The 23,750-nt window shown below is 42.2% G+C and overlaps 1 protein-coding gene across 2 annotated transcripts; it reads left to right on the top strand.

Moving 5' to 3' along the window:
• The first annotated feature begins 1,237 nt into the window (after positions 1 to 1,237).
• Positions 1,238 to 23,526, top strand: DHRS9 (dehydrogenase/reductase 9). Of its 2 annotated transcripts, XM_084999397.1 has the most exons (6): positions 1,238 to 1,444; positions 1,529 to 1,862; positions 13,074 to 13,446; positions 14,948 to 15,206; positions 19,184 to 19,347; positions 22,748 to 23,526. In XM_084999397.1, exons 3-6 carry the CDS (start codon positions 13,134 to 13,136, stop codon positions 22,969 to 22,971), a joined length of 960 nt encoding a protein of 319 aa, XP_084855523.1. In that variant the 5' UTR covers positions 1,238 to 1,444; positions 1,529 to 1,862; positions 13,074 to 13,133; the 3' UTR covers positions 22,972 to 23,526. The 2 variants fall into 2 exon arrangements, with proteins under 2 accessions (XP_084855523.1, XP_084855522.1); XM_084999396.1 differs by lacking the exon at positions 1,529 to 1,862.
• The last annotated feature ends 224 nt before the right edge of the window (positions 23,527 to 23,750 follow it).

Raw genomic sequence — 23,750 nt, forward strand, 5'->3', positions numbered from 1 at the left:
ATACAAAATAACTTGTTTGTAGGACAGATACAGACTGAAAGATTTTGAGGTCAAACTTGGGGTTACGAAAGGAGAAACTGGGGGGGGAGGGATGAATTAGGGGGACAGTGTTGGCAAATGCATACTACTACATGTTGCGTAGATTACTAGCAGGCACCTACTGTATAAGCCCGGGGGTCTACTCAATGTTCTGTAATAATCTATATGGGAAAAAGGACTAGAGAGATATTATAATTTATTCACTTTGCTGTAAACTTAAAGCTAATACAATATTGTATATCAATTATACCTCAATAAATTCTTTTTCTTTGCTTTTTAGGGCAGCACCAGCAGCATATGGAGGTTCCCAGGCTAGGGGTCAAATCGGAGCTATGGCTGCTGGCCTACACCACAGCCACAGCGACCTGGGATCCAAGCTGCTTCTGCGACCTACATCACAGCTCACAGCAATGCCGGATCCTTAACCAGCTGAGCGAGGCCAGGAATTGAACCTATGTCCTCATGGATGCTAGTCAGATTCATTAACAGCTGAGCCATGATGGGAACTCCAAAAATTTTTTTTAATTGTTATCAACTCCAAAATTACCAACTCTGGGAAAAGAGGGGGCATTCTATTTTATTCCCAGTGGTCTCAGTTCTAGAGATCACTTCAATAATATCTCCTGTCATACGCTAAAGCACAGATTATGATACATAAATAACTCCACTCTCCTGTTTCTTTAAATTGTTTTTAAAACCATTTTTTTTTTATAAAATGGTGAAAAAAATCATCAGAGGAAGTTCCCTGGTGGTCTAGTGAACCCTGCGTCTGGGTTCAGTCTCAGTCTGGAAACTGAGATCCCATATCAAGTCTGTGTGCTGTGGCCTCTTCCCAAAAAAAGAATCATCAGGAATTGATTTCTCCTACTTCCTCCCCTTAGGAGGGAAAGAGTACAAAGTCAGCAAAGCCATGTTAACAGGAAGAAGAAAAAATACTAGAAATTATGAGCAATAATCATCACTCAAAAATTAAATGATTAAAATAATGCAGCATTTTTACAAAAGATTTCCATGCTATATTACTTCAGTACTCAGTTAAAGGAGTGAGGATCAGGAGTTACTGATCATGTTTAAGTCCCTTCTAAATGCTACTACGTTTTCTTCACTAAAGACCCGGCTGATTCCTTTGGAAACATGTGACCCACAGCTTCCTTCACACATAGAAGATTTAGTCATCACCATTTACGGAAGGTGACTCACAGAGCCAGGAGAGGACAGTAGAGTCCTTACACATGTAGATACTGCTTGACAGAACCCCAGGCACCTCCACCTTAAGAGGACCTGCGAAGTCAGTGTGGCACAACGCTTCCTTCCTCCAGCGTAGCGGGCAGATCAGGCAGGTCCAGGTGGCAATCAGCCCAGGGACTCCGCAAGAGCTTCTGTGTCCTGGTTCATCTTACCAAAGGTAACTGATGCTGGAGTTTTGTCATTTATTCCTTCATTGCTCCTGTCAACCTTCAAACTGTCTTGATTTTCCTCACTCTTACAGAACAAATCAAGTTGTGTGTTCATGCTCTGGTCAGCTGTTGCTATTTAAAAACAGAGGCGCTATGTTTGATGGTTACTGGGTCCATATCACCACAGAAATGACTCAGTGTCACGAGAGACCTCGCCTTGAACTTCCCCCGGTTTCTCTTTGAATGTTCTCTAGCACCCTAGAGTTACAATTACATTTACGTCTAGTTCATCTCTCTGTACCTTCTCAAGGCCAACAGTGAATCAGAATTAATTGGAAACTGGGGTGCGGAAGTGCTCCGAAAAGAGTGCGAATCTTAGTGGAGTTTCTGATTGGAACAACGGATTTGCTACAAACCGCAGGCCAGGTCTGTTAGTCAACCTGCTTTACCAATATTATCAGATGTCTGCTTGGGCGATTTCACACACATGCTAAACTGAGTGAGAAAGATGCTGTCTAATTCAGAAGGAAGCGGAGAGATTCTCAGCATGCATTTGATTCCTGGACACTGCGATGACAACAATCAACCTGTGTCACTCTTTTTTTTTTTTTTTTTTTTGGTCTTTTTGCCTTTTCTAGGGCCGCTCCCGAGGCATATGGAGGTTCCCAGGTTAAGGGTCTCATCGGAGCTGTAGCCACCGGCCTATGTCACAGCCACAGCAACGAGGGATCCGAGCCTCAGCTCACAGGCAACGCCAGATCCTTAACCCACTGAGCAAGGCCAGAGATCAAACCTACAACGTTATGGTTCCTAGTCGGATTCGTTTCCGCTGCGCCACAACGGGAACTCCACAATCAACCTGTTTCAGATATTCACTCTTCATTTTATGATCTGGCGGTTGGGATTTTAGCTGAAACTCCCAACATACTCTGAGAAAAGGAGAAAGTTTAGTGGATTCCAGGGCAGCCCTTTTAAAAGGCTTTATGATTCAAATGGTGGTGTGGCTCTCTCTCTCTCTCTCTCTCTCTCTCTCTCTCTCTCTCAGTGGGTTGATTTTTAGCAGTTGGGGGAAAATTTAAAGAAAACAGGTTTTTTTAAAAATTAAAATTCAATTTAGGGTTTTACAAATGGTTCTGAAATGTCCTGCTGCACTATTAGCTGCAGAGGAAGGAGTGTGCTTTATTTATCATAGCATCCCTGGGCATATATTAGGTGGTCTAAAAATATCCTTGGCTAGATGCTGCATAAAATGAAATTTAAATGTTGTATCATCTTTGTTGTACTTTTGAGTTATGAAATGTGTCAAATTTTTAGACAAAGCTTAGTGTTTAAATACAAGGAAAAATTATTATCTCATACATATCAAATGGGGAAAATGGAAATTTGTTTTAAAACCCTTATAACAAATGTCACTTTCTCAAGGTATTGTCCTTAAAAAACCCTGCTTCTGCGCACATAATTGAGACTAAAAGAAATACATGAAGATTTGAACACACTTTCTGCACCTGTATGTAACAATATCTTTACATTCTAAGCTTTCTTTGAAGCTGTGTAATTATAAGTTATAATAATGAACAATACAGAATGTCTTCCAGTTAGCAAATTTTTTTGGCCACACCTGCAGCATGTGGAAGTTCTCAGGTCAGGGATAGAAGCCATGCCACAGCAGCAACCTGAGCCACAGCAATGACAATGCCAGATCCTTAACCCACTGAGCCATCAGGGAACTCCCCAGTCAGCAATTTTTATTCAAGTGACATAATAAGGTAACCATGGCTTTAACAATAATTCTTAACCTGCCAATACTCTCAGGAAGCTTATTGGCGAAATAATAAACCTAGGAAAATATTAATTTACTAGGAATATTTATTTATTTACTCTTATGGCTATTTTGATGAATTATAATTTAAAAGATTTGAGAAAAGGCCAAAGAAAATCAGAAAACTTTTAATCCTTAGAACTAAAAATGCAAAAAGTAAATTCCTCGGGTCTTCCCTGCAAGAGTGGGCTGGCACACCTCTGCTGGGAAACTGTCAGAGTGAGTCTGCAAAGGGTATATGTCCCTCCCCACACCTCACTGCCCCACCACCTAAGGCACACCGGGTCCTGGGTCCTGCGGGTCACCTCCTTCTGGCAGGAAGTCAAGGGAAATGGAACCGGTGGAGGGGTTTCTTCACCCCAGTGAGTGAGGGAACTTACGATGATGAATGCCTTCTCAACTGTTTCATCAGTGGCACCATAATCATTATTATTATTTTAATCAGACCCTCAGTGGAGCATTAGTTGCTTAATGTCAGCCTATTTCAGGTAGGATCCCTTGGCTTTATTTGTTTTAACTTTTTTAGATTTCTGTGTGCCCAACCTGAATATTTTTTTTTTTCAGAGAAACATCATTCATTAATCATATGAATTAATTTCCATCATTAGGCCCAAATGTCATTTTTCTTAAAGAAAAGTGCCACAGAAATCTCAGAAAGGCGAATTGGGTTAAATAGTGACAGAATTTCTTGATTTAATGAAAAGGTAAAAATAAAAAGGATTTGGGGGAGTTCCCGTTTTGGATCACGGGGTTAAGGACATGATGCAGTCTCTTGAGGATACGGATATGATCCCTAGCCTTGCTCAGTGGGTTAAGGATCTGGTGTTGCTGTGGCTATGGTGCAGGTGGCAACCGTAGCTCTGATTCAACCCTTAGCCCAGGAACTTCCATATGTCACAGGTGCAGCCCTAAAAAGACAAAAAGAAAAAAAAAAAAGAATTTGGTATAAATTAACCAGGTTTTCAATATTTAAATGTACAAGGGACATACATGTCCAGCCAGGATGCTGTCAACATGAAGAAAGCTGGTACCAGAAAGCCTCAAAAAGAAAGTATTTCAGGAGTTCCCATCGTGGCGCAGTGGTTAATAAATCCGACTGGGAACCATGAGGTTGCGGGTTCGATCCCTGGCCTTGCTCAGTGGGTTAAGGATCCGGCGTTGCCATGAGCTGTGGTGTAGGTTGCAGACGCGGCTCGGATCCGGGATCCCGCGTTGCTGTGGCCCTGGCGTAGGCCGGTGGCTACAGCTCCAATTGGACCCCTAGCCTGGGAACCTCCATATGCTGCGGGAGTGGCCCAAAGAAATAGCAAAAAGACAAAAAAAAGAAAAAGAAAAAAAGAAAGTATTTCAGAAAGCTGTTGCTAAATGTTCTCCTTCTGATGTATTTTGATAAATACTTAGTTGTTGATTCAAGTCAGGTCACAACTGCAACAAATTGAAAAGAAAAATAAAGATCCTACAAGTCCCTTAACAATCAGTGTGAATGACTAGTCTTAGTATTGCTTTCTAAAACAAATTCCTTTGTCAAGTTTTGTGGAAATGTAATCAAGTTGTATGAAAGGAAGTATCTAGAAAGAACGCCAGATTTCCTGTAAAAATATACCTCACAATGACATTGAAACACGGGGATTTTATTTTCCATTTTGTGTCTTTTTAACAGTGTCATTTATTTTTAAAGGGGAGAGGAAGATGAATAAGAGAAGTGAAATCAAAGGATCTTATTTTAGAACTTTACCAGGAAAAGAAACCCAGAAAGAGAAAAAAGAAGCAGAAGTGGTTAAGGACAGCAGTGGAGTTGCAGTATTTTTCTACAGCTACTGTGCAGGAGTCGTTCTTCAGCCTTCTGCCCGCAAATGAAAGAGAAAATTTGTTCTCCTTTCTTTTTTCCTTTTGAGTCTTTGTGGCAGAATGGAGAATTTTGATATGTTTCCATTTCTCCTATTGCCTGATAACATGTTCATCTCTCTCTACTTCAACCTTCTCTTTTTACACAGTTTGGGAGTTCAGAGAGCGAAATTTGGCCACTCAATGGCAAGTGGCCTTTGTGTATAACACCTACCCTACTTAGCTCATGGAAGTTTTAACCATCGAATGAGATCAATTTTATTTGAACACTTTTCAAAAAATGTTTCAGTTATCTAATCTAAGTTGGAAGTGTGACTATTATTATTTTTATTATCCTTTTGCCCTGAGGATTCAGAGGGCTCAAAAACTAATACAATTATCACTAGAACCCTGGTGTTCAGGTGGAAACCTCCTTCTCTTCCTCTTTCTTCTTTCCTTCTCCATTTATTTACTTGATACCAAGTATTACACAAGGCGTGGGTGAAGTGTACACGCAGCCCAGACTCCCAGAGTTGAATGGGAATCCAGGTAGCAGTGGAGCAGAGCACCGATGCTGGAACTGAGTGGCCTGGGTAACGGCCCCCAAAACAACACAGTTCTATCTTGAGCCAATTAACATGCATTTCTGAATTTTTTTTCCTCGTCGATAAAACGAAGATAATTTCACTATAAGGGTTTTTTTGTTTTTTTGTCTTTTTAGGGCCGCACCCATGGCATAGGGAGGTTCCCAGGCTAGGGGTCGAATCAGAGCTGTAGCCACTGGCCTACACCAGAGCCATAGCAATGCCAGGTCTGAGCCATGTCTGCAACACACACCACAGCTTACAGCAATGCCAGATCCTTAACTCACTGAGCGACGCCAGGGATCGAACCTGTGTCCTCACGGACGCTAGTCAGATTTGTTTCCGCTGAGCCACGATGGGAACTCTCACTGTAAGATAAATATTTCTAGGTCTTAGCAGAGGGCCTAGAATGTGGTACTTGCTCAATACATCATAGTAGTTACTATCATTCCTGCCTGATTTTGTCAACCGGGAGTCCCAGGGACCACAAGTGTCTAGGAGCATAGTCTGAATTCTGTAGTTAACAGGCCACCCATCTGAAGGACACCCCTCAGAGGAGTCTAGAAAGATCCAAACTCAAACCAATCAGAATTTAGGCCTCATAAATGCTGTGAGTGCTAATTTCATAATTTCTAAATTCATAAATGGTATCACACACAAATTTGGCTTTGTTCACCGCCTCCTATCCTTCTGATGACAAAAGGCAATTTGAAAAAAAAATCATAGAAATTAATGCTTATGGTAGCAGGACATGAGTAATATTTTTAAGTACAAAACTTTTTTTATAGTAAGGCCATAAAATAATAAACTCTCATCAGTGTGGCACTATTGAGGAACTAATGACTGAGCTTCCAGATAAATAGTTTTAGATGCTATACAGTTCTGACTCATGCCCACACCCACCCAAGACAAGGAAGCTCTAGACCAGTGATCTCCTCCCTCAGGGGACATCTGACAATGTCGGGTGATATTTTTGGTTGTCATAACTGGGGAGAGAGGGCCACTGGCTTCTAGACAGTAGACGATAAACATCCTGAGATACACAAGACAGACCCCCCACAATCCTATCATATCTCACCCCAAACTGCAAAAGTCCTGAGGTTGAATAACCCCATGCTAAGATAAGAGCAATGCATAGAGCAGCCCCCTCACAAAAAAAGTGATGGATCCTGCCATATGACAAGGTTCTTCCTGTGTAGCCAGCCTTTAGTCACTTTATTTCACCAGGTACTCTTCAAAATAGAAGGTATGATCTCATTTTACAGATAGGAAATTGGAAGCTAAGAAAATATAAGTAATTTACCAAAGGCCTTTTGATGATAGAAGAACTGAGATGAAACTTTACCAGCCTGATTCCGAGGCCTGGTTTTCTAACCCGTGTGTGTGTGTGTGTGTGTGTGTGTGTGTGTGTGTGTGTGTGTGTGTGTGTGTGTGTGAGAGAGAGAGAGAGAGAGAGAGAGAGAGCTTAGTCCATGCTTTCCACATTTTTACTGGCAGAGTGGCCAGTATTTATCCTGGCTTAAGAAAAATGGAGTTGTCTCTGTGGTTCAGTGGTAACAAACCTGACTAGTATCCGTGAGGATGCGGCTTCCAACCCTGGCCTAGGACACAGGTGCAGTTGGGATCTGGCATCGCTGTGACTGTGGCATAGGCTACCAGCTGCAATTGCCATTCAACCCCCAGCCTGGGAATTTCCATAGCCGCAGATGCAGTTCTAAAACGACCAAAAAAAAAAAACAAAGAAAAAGAAAAATCTCCAGAACCAGTTCAGAGGATGTATATTCAGAATTGTATCTGTGCTCATACACTGCAGTAGAGGGGAGGCAGATCTGCTTTCTCTTACTTGCTTCTTGACCTTGAGGAGCCAAGAGGCTCACAGCTCCTGAGTGCTAGGAGGACTATTACAGACCTAGGTGCTTCTCACCTTGACCCAAGAGATTTGTACCCCTACTGAACAGTTTGTTGTGAGATATATTGGAAGACACAGGCAATAAGAAAACACCCCATGCAACTAAAGTCAGTGTCTTGAGTCCCTGAATTGCAGGCACCAGAGAACTATGAGCAGGTGACCACAGCTGGCAGAATATGGTTGAAGCAGCCCTATTAGTTGCTGTTACTCATTTACTTCTTGGTGGTCAATGAACCAATCAGCTGTCAATCAGCTTCTGTGGACAGGTCATGTTCACAATGACTCTGATCAAGGGTTGTTACTCAGAGGTGGCATATTGGCTAAAATAATATTAGAGGACAAAGGTAGGTGTTGGTTTGTCGCTGATTTGGTCCAATGACCTAGAGGAATGTGAACCTGAGGGATGGAAGAAGAACCAGTATTTTTGGACAATGATCTTTGGGGGAAGGACAGGCTTGGCCAAACTCTAGGTCAAGTCTGGCAGTCCTTGGATTCGGGCTGTGGGCTGGGACACCAGCATCCGAAATGACCCTCAGCCCAGTGGGATAACTAATGAAGATAACACATTGTAATGTGAGTCCACCCTGAACCACTAAAACCTCTCCATTTTCTTGTCACCAGAGAAAAACTGGTTTGGCTACAGAAAGGAGTGGGGGGCGGGGAGAGGGGGAGATGGAGAAGATAAGAAAGGAAGATGGGGTCTGAGTGCTTTGGTTTGAGTTTTCGTTTTTCTCCAGTGGTTATGAAGGGGAACTTCCCAAAGAGTAGAAGGCAAAAAACTTGCTTTCCAAGGTCATTAGATCCTGAAGTCCTGGCCATGAAATCGTTCTTAACTGTTCTGGGCCTGGAACTCAAAGCAGTCAAATCAACACTTTTCTCAGGAAAAAAAAAAAAAGTTTAATTTTCCCTTGCCAAATTTTTAACTTTTTATTTTGAAATAATTTCAAACTTATGGGAAAGTTGAAAGAATAGCACAATCAAGAATCCCCAAATACTGACATTGTACCATATTTACATTCTCATTCTCTTTATAGACACATGTGTGTATTCTTCATATGTTTATTTGTATGTGTATTCTTATCGTTTTCTGAACTGTTTGAAAGTTGAAAACATGGTGCTACTTAATCTTTAAATACTTCTGTGTGTATTTCCTAAAAAGTAAGACATTTTCTACATAATCAGGGAAAATGATCAAAACTGAGAAATTAGTGTTCATGCAATATTATTTATCTGGGAGTTCTCTTGTGGCACAGCAGGTTGAGGATCCAGCATTGTCACTGCAGCGGCTCAGGTTACTGCTGTGGCATGGAGTTTCAACTAGTTGTTGTGGCCAAAAAAAAAAAAAAAATCAGATCTATAGAGCTAACTCAAATTTTACTTGTCAACACAAAACTCTTCCTTTTGACAAAAGGGAAGGATGATTTTCTAGTGCAGGATCACAAGTTTAGTCTCCATTCATCAGAAACAGTTCTCAGCCTTTCTTTTCCTTTGTTCATGCCTTTGAGGTTCTTGAAAAGTACAGGCAGAGTGCTCTTGAAGGGTAAGATATACAAGAGTACATCATGCAGAGTCGGAAGATGTGCCCCTTGCATGATTAGCTTTCGGTTATGCACAGAAATGATACTCTGTCCTTCCCCATAGGCCAATCCAGAAGGCAGGTGATATTGGTTTGTCCCATAACTAGTAGTGTTAATTTTTATTACTTGGTTAAAATAGTATCAGTCAGATTTCTCCACTCTGAAATTACTATTGCTCTTTTTAACTAGGAAGTACCTTATGCAGAGATCCTTTGAGATTCCATAGTTACTTTTCACCCACTAATGTCACAGTTGTCTAAAACCATTGTTACTGTACCAGTTGCCAAATGATGACTTGCTAAACCCATTATTCCTTTTACATGTACTAGTTGGCATATTAATTCTCCTATAAAATGAGGAGCATAACATACTCTTTCTAACTGAAAAGTCTGTTCATAGGATCAAATAAGAGACTATACTTAAAAGTGCAGTGCAAAATGCTTCACAAATGTAAGCCACTGTTTTACCGTTGCTCCCCTTAGACTTGCCACATGCGAAACACAAAACAGAAAGTTTCCACTCTCTGCTCTAGGGAACATTAAACTCCATGAGTATTTGCTTTCTTTACATAATTTTCCTGGGAGTTTGGATTGCAATGAAGGCTATAGAATCCACTCAGGGAATACACTCAACATTTAGCTATTCAACAGTTATTTACAAAGACCAGAACTTGAGCAAAACACTATACTAATTGAATATATAAACATGAGATTTCCTTAACATGACTAAATATGAAATTCTGCAGGAATGGTTCACACCACCACATTCCTTAAACTTATACACTTTTAATGAGTTTATGTAAAAGAAGGAGAAATCCTGTTACATGGTCATTGACTTGAAACAAATCAATAATTCCTACACAGGAGGGATTTGGAGAAAGTATATCAAATTATTAAGCCATAATAGTCTAAAGACCTGACTGCTTTAGAAATAGTCACAGCTATCACACAAGAATCAACAAGTTTGCACAAACCTACCATATTTTAATATTTACCTCTGCCTTATTTTTATCAGTTAACATTATTTTACCCTTTCTTTCTTTAGCTATAGATCTTGTGGCAGGAAAAAAAAAAGATGAAAGCAGAGCCCAAGATTAGCTTGAGAAGTAAAAATATATTACATTGAGTTATTTTTTCATCTGAAATAACCTGTTCCTTATAAACCAATAAAGTTGTGTGTATGTGCCCACATGAGTGTATGTGTGTGTATTGTTCTATCAGTGTGTATGTTGTATTCCTTACTAAGGAAAGAAATATTGGAGTTCCTCTCGTGGCCCAGCGGAAACAAATCCGACTAAGAACCATGAGGTTGTGGGTTTGATCCCTGGCCTTGCTCAGTGGGTTAAGGATCTGGCATTGCTGTGAGCTGTGGTGTAGTTCAAAGACCCGGCTCGGATCTGGCATTGCTGCGGCTGTGGTGTAGGCTGGCAGCTATAGCTCCCATTGGACCCCTAGCCTGGGAACCTCCATATGCCATGGGTGCAGCCCTAAAAAGACAAAAGACAAAAGACGGGAAAAAAAGGAAAGAAATATTTGTACATATGTGCAGGAAAAATGTATATGGAGGAAAAAAACTGGAAGAAAATGTGCCAGAATATTGAGTTAAATAAGATAATCACTACTTCCTTTTTTAATGTTTCTCTATTTGCTAATTTTTTTATCATGAGCATAAGTTACTTTTACAAACAGGAAAAAATGAGTAATTTTTTAAGCTGATTCAAGGGAAAAACCAGAAAATAATTTTTAAAAAAAATTAAGAAAGAAAATCCACATAAAGTTTATAAAATTCCTTGGCCTTACAAGTATTTTTGAGCAGTGTCCATGAACAACCATGATTCTGGAAGCATCCTTGAGGTCTGAACTTCAACTCAGGGCCTGTCCATTGTCTCCAGGAGGCACTCAAGTCTCCTCTTAATTCTAAGGGTGGCTGTAGATCAAGGGCAAAGGCATTTCGTGGACACAAGGGCAAAGTGAGCAGGATTTCTGAGTGCTGAGGGAAGGAAATAAAATCTTTCTCTCATATGATGTTCTCGGTGGCTCCTCTTCCTTCCACAGGCAGACAGAGCCAGGATGGGCCAGGGCTGCTCCTATGTGGGATGGCCTGATGGGCTCCTTCCTTTGGGTCACCCTACGGCTCTGAGCTAGGAGGCCTAGGCCACCATGATGCTCGGGCCTGAGGAAAGTTGGCAAATAGCCTCCAGTTCTTGTTCACCTCATCCTACTGGATGAATTGCTCTTCCCAGGCCACTGGTACCCAGAATAAAAGTAATAATCTTTGTAAAAAAATAAAATAAAAACCAAACGTCTTATTACACATGGAATTTTATATCCCATAATAAAGTCTTTCCTGTAAAACTTTTGATATTACACTTCTAAATTAATATTATACTTGTTTTCATGTTACAATTGACTGATTCATCCACAACTGCTATTTTGGTTTTTCGCTTTCTTTTATTTTGGTTTTGGTCATGCCCACAGCATGCAGAAGGTCCCCGGGCCAGGGATAAACCTGTGCCACCGCAGTGACAATGCTGGATCCTTCACCCCTAGGCCAGCAGGGAATTCCAATGCTGTTATTTTGTAACCAAACCCTGAATAACAATTAGTAGAACTTTCAAGATGGTGTATACACTTAAGTGATCAAGACTATAAAACTAATATAGTATGCTTTCTTTAATATCTATTTTCAATCCAAAAATCATTGTGATATTTCTAAATTGGTTCAGTAAACGTATATGAAATAATAACACTTCCTTTAAATTTACAAAAGCAAAGGTGATGTACACTGACTGAAATGCAGATGCAGGCTCTGAGCAGGGGGAAGAAAGCCCTCTGCCTGTTTGATTTGGGGACCTATGCTCCCTCCAGCCCTGACTAAATTAGTTTTCCAGGTCATTCTTCGACAGTTATAGCCAAAGCCTCCCATATTAAAGTAGGAATATGCCTTATTTTGTCTGCTTTATATGTAATATTTTTTTTTTTCCAGAGAAGACAGAGTCTGAGAGTTCTTGATTTGTTTTGGGACTCTGTGCCTTTGACCATCAGTCTTTCTCTACATCTCTCCTGTTCTACTCATCCTCTCTCGGTGAATTCTTGGTGGCCTCTCACTCTAATTTTCTCTGCATTGAGTTGTAATAGTCTCAGAGTTGTGTTGAAGGTTTTATTAACCTACTTGTAATAAGAAAATGGAAACCAACTTGGAAATGTTTTGGTAGCAGCAACACCATAGCACTCTATTTTTCCCCCACAGTCTGGAAATAATTAAGAATCTGACAAATCGGAGTTCCCATCATGGCTCAGCAGAAATGAATCTGACTAGTATCCATGAGGATATAGGTTCCAGCCCTGGCCTCACTCAGTGGGTTAAGGATCTGGCATTGCAGTGAGCTGTGGTGTAGGTCACAGATGCGGCTTGGATCTGGTGTTTCTGTGGCTGTGGTGGAGGCCAGTGGTTACAGCTCTGACTTGACCCCTAGCCTGGGAACATCCACGTGCTGCAAGTGGGGCCCTAAAGATATGAAAAAAAGAAAAGGAAAAAAAAAAAAAAAAAGAATCTGACAAATCAATTGAAATTTAATGGCATTTTCTAATACATTTTATTTATTCTACTCTTAAATGTCTTTAAGTTGCAAGAGATAAGGCTTCACCCTGAGAGTCTATCTTTCAAGTAGAAGAATTCACAAGAGATTAATGTCATATCAACCCAATGACCCTTGTCAACTTTGTCTATTACTTGGTTAATTTTTGCATTACTTTAGAGGTGAGGTTTAACACTTAAATGGGTATCTTTCCAATCAAATAAGAGTTATTGAATTTTTAACCATTTATCCACTCAAACACATTAAATATCTTAAGATCATCACTTCTGGGTTATAATGCCTTGATGGTTCTAATTTGAATTTTCTTTCTAATTTTGTACATTCAGGACGCCGTCTTCTTTTATTGTTCAAGAAAGAAGCATCCCTGTCACACACAGGGGAAAAAAATGCTCTTTTGGTTGTTAGCCCTACTGATCCTTTGTGGTTTTCTATGGAATTATAAAAGACAGCTAAAGATTGCAGACATCACTGATAAATATATTTTCATCACTGGGTGTGACACTGGCTTTGGAAACTTGGCAGCCAGAACTTTCGATAAAAAAGGATTTCATGTAATTGCTGCCTGTCTGACTGAATCAGGATCAACAGCTTTAAAGGCGGAAACCTCAGAGAGGCTTCATACTGTGCTTCTGGATGTAACTGACCCAGAAAACGTCAAGAGGACTGCCCAGTGGGTGAAAAACCAAGTTGGGGAGAAAGGTGAGTGATGGGATGGGGAGAAAGGTGAGTGATGGGATGGGGAGAATGAAGGAGTATTGAGAAGTAACCAAAGCTAAATAAAATGTGCTCTGATCTTGAATAGTTGGTCTTTCAAGAAAATGTCACCTCAATACCAGCTGTGTATAGGAAAAGATTGGAGAAATCTTAGAATAGCCCCCAAGTAGTTCTAAGTTGCAAGCTCTCTATGTGCATAAGAGACACAGCCCAAGTTATCCTCAGGCTTAAGTCCAAGTGAGAGAATTTAGAACGGAGATGGGAGGTATTGACTTTTCCCTGTCTTTTCCAATGAAGTGCTACTAGCCACCTACAGAACTTGGGGCTAAAAGCTACCAGAGATGCTAGGGGTAATGCCCAAATTGCTATCTGGATAGCTGGGACCCAATTCTCACAACAAAATGGTTCCAGAGCTCACACGTTTTCATTTGGGAAAGGTAGAAAATGGTCTGAGAATCTGAGCAAAGGTGTCTTAGATAGTCCAGGCAGAGTAATGAGTCATTGGACCCTCATTTTGCATTAGATTCTTCAAAGTTGGCACCATTCTAACTAGAAAACTCTTATTGGCTTAAATGAAGTTTGAATATTCTCAGATGAAGATTTTGGTTTCCACAAAGGACAAAACAAATGTAGGTGATTTTTCTCTATCATACCTTCATTATATAGTTGAGAATCAGCCTCAAAAATAGTGGTTTGGTAAGGATCCAGGTAGTTGTCAATGCTTGAATTCCAAACACCTTTAACAATATTGACTGTTTCCCATCATAAAAGAAGCCAAGTCAGTGACTGGATCTTTTTACCAAAAATAAGTGTGAAGTAGATTGATGTTGTTCTTTACCTATAAAGAACATTTTAAAAATATTCCCTGGCTTTGCCATCTAGCACAGTAGGAAAAACTGACCAATTTACTCACATCCGAAATTAAAAAGCAGAAAGTCTCACTCTGACAGTATCAGTATTTAGCATTCACAGCCAGAAACAGAATAACTGTGGAGTTCCCCTTGTGGCTCAGTGATTAACAAACCCAATGAGTATCTAAGAGGAGGCGAGTTCAATCCCTGGCCTCGCTCAGTGGATTAAGGATCCGGCGTTGCCGTGAGCTGTGGTGTAGGCCAAGGGCTGCAGCTCTGATTCAGTCCCTAGACTGGGAACCTCCGTGTGCCTCGGGTGAGGTCCTAAAAAAAAAGACAGAATAACTGTGAGATTGGCTTCCAGTCACAGAACTGCAGCTATTTCAACCTAGCCTCCTGCCTTTGTGCTGTCACTTCCCGAAACAGCAGAGTATTTCAAAGCAGGAAAGAGTATGAGTAAAAGGAGGAAATGGCACCATCAGGTAAGGCAGGGGCTGTGTTTCTATCAAGGATGCCCATATACATTGTCACCCCTGTGGCCCAGAAACATCTGCATGCCACGGATATGGCCAAAAAATGATGCCCGTATAAGTGCCACCTTCTGCCACACCTCCTTCCCTTCCTCTCTGTTCTAGGTCTCTGGGGTCTGATCAACAACGCTGGCATCCTCGGCGTGCTGGCGCCCACTGACTGGCTGACGGTGGAAGACTACAGAGAACCTATTGAAGTGAATCTGTTTGGACTCATCAATGTGACATTAAATATGCTTCCCTTGGTCAAAAAAGCTCGGGGAAGGGTTATCAATGTCTCCAGCATTGGGGGTCGGCTTGCATTCGGTGGAGGGGGCTATGCTCCATCCAAATATGCAGTAGAAGGCTTCAATGACAGCTTAAGGTAAAGCACACATGGCCGTATTAGGAAATAGTCACTCTTACTTTAACTGAACATCTATTATGTACCACTCTATTTAAATTATTTATATTATTCCCAATGTACAGATGATACCACTGAAACTAAGAGAGATTAGATAACTTGCCCACGATCACGCAGCCGTTTAGAATAGAGATTTTAACCTAAATCTATCAAGGACTTTTTTCCTTTTTGTGTGAGTGCATGATGTGGATAGTGGCAACAAATATATATTCAACAGATCAGCTTGTTTAACAGGGAATCATAGAGAGAGGCCTAATCAGGGTAGGTCTCTCCACTGGTAATCCTGTCAGTTGCAGACAACAATATCATGTTATCGAAACCCTCAGTATACGTTCCCATCATGGCACAGCGGAAACGAATCTGACTAGGAACCATGAGGTTGCGAGTTTGATCCCTGGCCTCGCTCAGCAGGTTAAGGATCTGATGTTGCCATGAGCTGTGGTGTAGGTCGCAGACACAGCTTGGATCCTGTGTTGCTGTGGCTGTGGTGCAGGCCGGCAGCTGTAGCTCCAATTTGACCCCTAACCTGGGAACCTCCATATGCCATGGGTGCGACCCTAAAAAAAGGACAGTAAATAAATAAGTAAATAATACCTCAGTAGAAAATTGTCTGGTAAGGTAAATGTAATAATCACAAAGTAATGACTCAGCTATGCAAGTTTTTTTCCCTCTAATTGCAAGTTCTGGACTTGCATCTCCAAAAATCTCAGACACCATAGTTGAAAGGACCGTAACCTCCCCTGCTTCCACCCCAAGGAGGAGAAAGACAGCTTTCCTCTAGCGTTTGCATTTTCAAATGAAACTCAGAGTAGGAGCTTACTTAATTAGAAGTGAAGATTTTGCTACCACAATAAAGCCTTGACCATGTTTTTTATGCTGTGTGTTATCAGAGAATCCCAGAGCATAAACCCATAAAAGGACTAAATCATCGAACAAAGTCCCCCAACTTGCGCCCAGGCATGAATTTCCTTGGGTTTGCATTTCACTGTGTTTCTTGAATCTGTAGGTTTATGGATTTTGACAATTCAGGGAAGTTTTGAGGCGTTGCTTCTTCAAACATTTTTTTCTACAATTCACTCTTTCTCCTTCTAAACTAAACATTAGATCTTCTGGGATTGTCCCACAGGTCCTTAAGGTTCTGTTCACCTTTTCAATTATTTTTCTCTCTGCTGTTCAGATCAAGTAATTTCTAATGATCTAATTTCAAATTCACTGACCTTCCTTCATCTTCATTTTACTATGGAGTCTAACAGTAAATATTTTATTTTGATTATTATATTATTATATTTTTCAAGGGTAAAAGTTTCACTTGGTTCTGCTTTATATCTTTTCATTCCTGTCTTGCTTTCTAACTTTCCATTTACTTCAAGGGTGTTTTCCTTTATGTCTTTCCTTTATGTCATGTTTATGTACATGAGTGAGGGACACGGGAGGAAAACAGGAAACACACCTTGAGTTCAGGGGTACCTCAAAATCTGCCCTTCTTCCTTACTTTGCCTAATAATGTTTGCTTTTCAGAGTTTTTAAATTGCTGCTCCATGCATTCTGTCCAGGTTCTGTAGCTGCATTCAGTGGGAGAAACAGGAGTGTGCATTATCCCTCTCACCTGCAACCAGCAACTGTGACCATCAGTTCAAAGCCCCTAAATTGTGAATGATTATATCAGTTAAGGCTCTGGTAGGATATGAAGGCACGATAAAAATGGATCAATGAAGAAGTTCCCTGGTGGCTCAGTGTGTTAAGGATCCAGCATTGTCACTGCTGTAGTGAGGGTTCAATCCCTGACTCAGGAACTTCCACATGCCTCAGGTGCTGTCAAAAAAAACCTAGTGCTTCTCAAACATTAACACGCATTTGAATCACCTGAGGATTTGGTCAAAATGTGCATTTGAATCACCTGAGGATTTGGTCAAAATGCAGGTTCTGATTCAGTGGGTCTTAGGGGAGACCTGGTATCTGCATTTCTGAAGAGCACCCAAGTGCTAAAGGGCTTCAGGGCACTTTGAATAGCAAGGTCACGGGGAACCTCCATTACTCTCCTTGGTGGCCCTTTGGTTCCAGGCTTCCATCAAAAGTATCATAATAACATTTTAGTATACTTAGGGATTTACTCACTCTTAAAAAGAGATTTCAGGACTTCCCGTCATGGCACAGTGGTTAACGAATCCGACTAGGAACCATGAGGTTGAGGGTTCAGTCCCTGGCCTTCCTCAGTGGGTTAAGGATCCGGCGTTGCCGTGAGCTATGGTGTAGGTTGCAGACGCGGCTCAGATCCCTCATCGCTGTGGCTCTGGTGTAGGCTGGTGGCTACAGCTCCAATTCGACCCCAGCCTGGGAACCTCCATGTGCCATGGGAGCAGCCCTAGAAAAGGCAAAAAGACAAAAAATAAATAAATAAAAAAATAAAAAGAGATTTCAATTCAAGGTTTTGTGGGATTGCAATATAGCTAACCCATGCTTGTAATTAACTAACGAAGAGAGTTTATTTCTAAGTCTTGGAACTGGTATTAGAAATGTATTGTGGGGCTTCCCGTTGTGGCGCAGCAGAAACGAATCTGACTAGGAACCATAAGATTGCAGGTTTGATCCCTTGTTCAGTGGGTTAAGGATCTGGCATTGCCATGAGCTGTGGTGTAGGTCACAGATGCAGCTCATATCTGATGTTGCTGTGGCTGTGATGTAGGCCGGCAGCTGTAGCTCTGATTGGACCCCTAACCTGGGAACCTCCATATGCCAGTGCAACCCTAAAAAAAAAAAAAGAAAAAAGGAAAATAAAAAAGAAACAAAGAAAAGGAGAGAGAAAGAACTCGTGCATGCAGGCCACACTCCAGTGGGCAGCTCCAGAATTTCTACATTATAGGAGGATTAAGGAGCAGCCATCCAACTGCGAGAAGGCTGGGGCTCATTAAAGCTGTATTTGCTCAGCAAGCATTCTGGTTCCATACTGGTTTTACTTACCTGGTAAGCTTAGCTGTGGACCTAACGTCATTTGTCTCTAGATGATATGTTATTTTCATGAGTGTGGTGGGGGACAAGTTTCCCCAAATACCCCTTAGACTACTACTTTCCAAAATCCAAAGGAGACCAGGAGGTAAATGAGAAAAATACAATTAACTTTTTACTTTAAGGTAAGCAAGCAACACACCTTCCAAAATCTTTCCAGGTTAAGCTAATCTGCATTTTTAACTTGCATTTTAGTAAAATATACTTCAAACTAGAACAATGGGTATGTTTCTAGAAAGCGGAACCTAAGATAAACCACATTTTAAGTTTACTGGTGGAGTTCTTTTAAACATGTTATGGTGAAGACTTCTGCAAAATGACTAATTACTTCCTCATATATTTCTGGTGGACGTGTAAATTAAATTTAGGGAACAACTGCTCATATAACCGTTTGCGACACGTTGGTTTGCTTTAAAGAAAGGGGCACTGTATTCCCTTCAAACCCTGTCACCCATGGTTTATGAGCAGACTATTGCTTTTCTGCAACAATGTGATGAAAGAGCTTGCCGAGCAGCATATGGAACAGGTTGGTCAGGTCAGGGATTGTCACATCGTGTCCCTTAGCATCCCTCATTTGTGCTGCCTCCCATGTCTAGAGGGGAGGTAACTTAACCAGCCAGGCCAGCCATTAGCCAATTTCGCCATCAGGCAATTTGAGTACTGAGAGGAACCTTGTCCCTAACCCAGTGCTTGTCCACTTAATCAGACAGTATAGTGTGGGGGGAATTCTGCACTGGGGGTGGATCCCTTCCTGTTCTGCCACTAAAACCAGCCCTGACTTCACCCGAATTTCAGTTTCCTCATCTGCAAACTGAGAAGGGAGATCAAGATGCTCTTTCCCACGCACCCGATTTTGTAATTCCATGAAAATGTTTATAAGCAAACATTCTCCAAATGAGCCTGAATTAAACATCTTCAATGGACTCTTTTCACAGGCGGGACATGAAAGCGTTTGGTGTACACGTCGCATGCATCGAACCAGGATTGTTCAAAACAGGTTTGGCAGACCCAGTAAAGACGGCTGAAAAAAAACTCGCCATTTGGAATCATCTGTCTCCAGACATCAGACAACAATATGGAGAAGGTTACATTGAAAAATGTGAGTTTCCGGGTCGACCCAGGGTCCCATGGGATTCATTGTCCAGACAGCTCAAAGGAGACTCAAACATAAATAAAAATACAGTGCTCATGGTAAGATACCAACTGAGATCTCAAATAAGGATCAGGGATTCCTGTTAATTCCAGTGTCATCTCTTGCTCCTCTGAGTATTTGTAAACATTTACTGAGCATGTACTATGTGCCAAGTTCTATACTAAGTGCCCTATGAATTATATCATTTATTCTTCAAAAGAACTAGAGCAGGAGTTCCCGTCATGGCTCAGCGGAAACACATCTGACTAGTATCCATGAGGTTTCGGGTTCGATCCCTGGACTCGCTCAGTGGGTTAAGGAGATCACGTTGCCGTGAGCTGTGGTGCAGGTCGCAGATGCAGCTTGGATCCCCCATTGCTGTGGTTGTGGTGTAGGCCAGCGACTACAGCTCTGATTCGACCCCTAGCCTGGAAACCTCTGTGTGCTGCAGGTGTGGCCCTAAAAAGACAAAAGAAAAAAAAAAAATGACAGCAGTGATCAGAAGCTTGGACAGGTGAGATGACCTACCTGAGTATACAACTCCTTCTGGCCCTACCTGGCCCAGAGCCCACTATCATCACCTCTATACACACCTCTCTTTTAATAAAGACTGACCACTCATTCGACATGGTTCAAAGATTTGTGGAGGTTACCAAAGATAAAGCCTCAGACTCTGACCTTTAACTAGTCAACCACAAAAAGTAACCAGATGGGACTGAACACAGAGACTCTACAATGTGCAAGAAAATTGATCCTTTGCTTTTTAGGCACCACCCAACCTCCCAGAAGGGGCCCTAGATAGTGTGTCCAAGAAATTCAGCACAGGATAAAGGCATCGCTGGCTAAGAACACTTTATAGGAAAGGGGAGGTTTGAATAAGGTCTAGAGGACAGGAAGAAGTCATTTGGGTGGAAGCTTTCTGGAGCAGGAACACATGGGGCCTGGAAATGGAAGGAGAAGTAACGTTAAGTCAGACTGAGTCAGGGGTGGTGGAATAATAATAAAGATTAGATAATGATGACTAACACATACTGAACATTTACTGTGTACCTGTCACCACTCTACGTGCTTTACACAGACTCGTTCATTTCAAATGCCCAAATAAGGCCACTGAATTTTATGGAAACATAGGCACAGAGATGTAACTCACCCAAAGAGGCACAGCTCATGAGCGCTCGATTTGGACCCAGACAGCCTGACTTTGCCACCTATTCTGGGCCCTGCTCTGTGAACGGGGCATTGAGGGACTTCCTGTCAGGGCTGTACCTCCACGCCAGACTTCCTGGCACTGTTAAAGTTTCCTTGATATTCCTCGAACACTTACTAAGCACCTGCTTTGAGCCAAACATGGCCCCACCTAACTCTGTGTCCTCTAGCCCCAGGCACAATCCTGCCTCTTCATCAGTGGCTTGGTACGACAGCCAATTGTGGCAAGGTTCAAGGCTGGGAGTTTTCAAGGTGGAGCCAAGTGCCAAGGCAGATCCACCTGGGGAGGTTTTCAGGATGACCTAACCACCCTACCACACACACACACACACACACACACATACACACTGATACCTGTATATCAACTAGAACATCTGGATTGACAAACCTCCCTGTGCTGACACATCACTACATATAGGTTACAACCACTGCTGTGAAATGCTGTTTCTCACTCACTTACCACCTCTAAAAGTTCTAAGTAGATCCAGAAACAAAGTCCCTCATTGGAAAGAGCTTTCCCTGTTTGATGTTGACGCTGATACTTTCTAAGTGCCTACAAGTATTATCATCAATGTCCACCTCACAATTACTTTTGACTTGGGCCCTGGGTCAGGTGTCCTGCCTCAGAATTGCCAAAGACTTGGAGCCCAGTTTTGCACTGGTGGCTGTCATTAGAGTTTTCCAAGCTAGGACCTCGAGATCAGTCAGACTCAAAAGTTAGACCACAGGAGTTCCCATTGTGGCTCAACAGGTTAAGAGCCTGACTAGTATCCATGATACTAGGTTCTATCCCTGGCCTTGCTCAGTGGGTTGAGGATCTGGCATTGCCATGAGCTGTGGTGCAGGTCACAGATGCAGCTCCGATTCCGTGTTGCTGTGGCTGTGGCTGTGGCGTAGCTGCAGCTGCAGCTCCGATTGGACCCCTAGTCTGGGAACTTCCATATGCCGAGGATGTGGCCCTGAAAGGAAAAGTTAGACCACAATTTAAGCTCCCCTTGCTTCATAGCCCAGGCTGAAGCAATAACAGTTTAAAATAGCCAATGAGCTCACCTCCATCAGGCTCTTTGAACAACTTGCGGCTACTGGGGCCTGAAGTTGAAAGAGAGATTTAACACTATAGATTTTCCCTGGAGAAGACGCAACTCAAGTTGTGTTTTAAGAGCTTGGGAGGAATGCTCCAAGCCATCGCCAATCCCTTGATAAAATACCTGCCTCTTTAAAGGTATCTTAGCTCATTACTCAAACACTTCATTTGCCTGAGAATCAGGATAGCTTTAGCTCCCTGATCCAGGCTTTGAGGAATGATTCTCTTTATCCACTGAATTATAGAGGCATGTGGTGTAGGAGTGCACACACTCACACGCACAGGCACATGTGCACACTCACATTTCCCATAAACGTAGCGCTCCCTTACAATAAACTCGGAATCAAACTACTAACTTCCTGGGCTCAGGAGCCCCAGAGACTTGATGATGTATTTCTCCCTCAGTGCTTTAAAATAGCACTTCTCAAAGCTTGGTCCCTGGACCAGCGCCATCAGCCATCAGCACCACCTGGAAACTTGATAGAAGTGCAAACCCTTGGCCTCCACTTTACACTTACTGAGCCAGAAGCTAGAGGAGGGCTCTCTCTTTAACAAGCCTTCTGGGAGACTCTGCTGCTCACTCAAGTTTGAGAGCCACTGGTCTAAAGAAAGCACTGCTTGGAGTTCCCATCGTGGCGCAGTGGTTAATGAATCTGACTAGGAACCATGAGGGTGCGGGTTCAATCCCTGGCCTTGCTCAGTGGGTTAAGGATCTGGCATTGCCATGAGCTCTGGTGTAGGTTGCAGATGTGGCTTGGATCCCACATTTCAGTGTCTGTGGCGTAGGCCGGTGGCTACAGCTCTGATTGGACCTCTAGCCTGGGAACCCCCATGTGCCGCAGGTGTGGCCCTAGAAAAGACCAAAAAAAAAAAAAAAAAAAGAAAGAAAAGAAAAAGAAAGCACTGCTTCAACCTTTTCTGAGGAACAGATGGAAGGTCCGTCACAATGGAACCCAGTTATAATGGCAAATCCAAAATAAATTCCCACACTGCATCCTCCCCTTCACAACCTGGCCTCACACGGCCCTCCCCCCACCTCCTTCTACAGAGTAAATGGGCTTTTGTCTCTTTTCACAGGTCTAAGCAAACTGAAGGGCTCTAAATCCTTTATGAATGTGGACTTGTCCCTGGTGGTGGAGTGCATGGACCACGCTCTCACAAGTCTCTTCCCTAAAACCCGTTATGCTGCTGGAAAAGATGCCAAAACTTTCTGGATACCTCTGTCTCACATGCCAGCAGTTTTGCAAGACTTTTTACTGTTGAAACAGAAAGTAGAGCTGGCTAATCCCAGGGCAGTGTGACTCAGCTGACCACAAATGCCTGCCCCAGGCTGTGGGGTTGGCTGATTTCAAAGACACAACTCCTTCTCCATCTCATTCTTTACCTAATCCAACCTGGATGCATTTAGACCATGCTTCTTTTGCTAAAAGAAGGGATCCCCCCATCACTAGTGATATCCCAAGGTCCCTTCTCAAGCTTTGTTTTGAAAAGATGGGCAGGGATGGCACTCGCCCAGTATTTAGGCTTTGCCACTTGGTGTGTTGTGAAGGAAATGGGGAGGCTTTCCCATCCAAAATGATCTCCAGGAGTGCCCTGGTGGCACAGCAGCAGGTAGAGATCCGGTGATGTCACTGCTATGGCTCAGGTCGCTGCTGTGGTATGGGTTTAGTCTGGACCCAGGAACTTCTGCATGCCATGGGTGCTGCCAAAATAAATAAATAAATAAATAAAAATGAACAAAAAATATCTCCACCACTGCCTGCCCCAGGCTTCCAGGTTCCCACCACAAGAGCAACTCCTAAATGTTAAGTATTTGTCCCTTATTAAAATATTAAGAGACAAGTAGAATACTTTAATAAGTGCATTAGATTGTTATCTTTCTGAGAATAAGACTCCGAAGGATTGGAATTCAGTTCTGTAAGCTTTGATGGGAGCAGGAGAAGGAAGGGTCATGATGCTTTATGGGACTGATATACGCTAAGGGGCAGCAGAAACCTTCTAGTTAAGACTGCAAGTTGGAGGGAAGGAAAAGGAGAAAAGGAAGAGGACCGGAAAAAAAGAAAAAAGAAAAAAAAAGCAG

Source organism: Sus scrofa, chromosome 15, assembly GCF_054392235.1.
Source record: "Sus scrofa isolate SSC_HxYL_T2T_F1_AM1 chromosome 15, Sscrofa_HxYL_maternal_Yorkshire_Landrace_v2.0, whole genome shotgun sequence".
NCBI lineage: Eukaryota > Metazoa > Chordata > Mammalia > Artiodactyla > Suidae > Sus > Sus scrofa.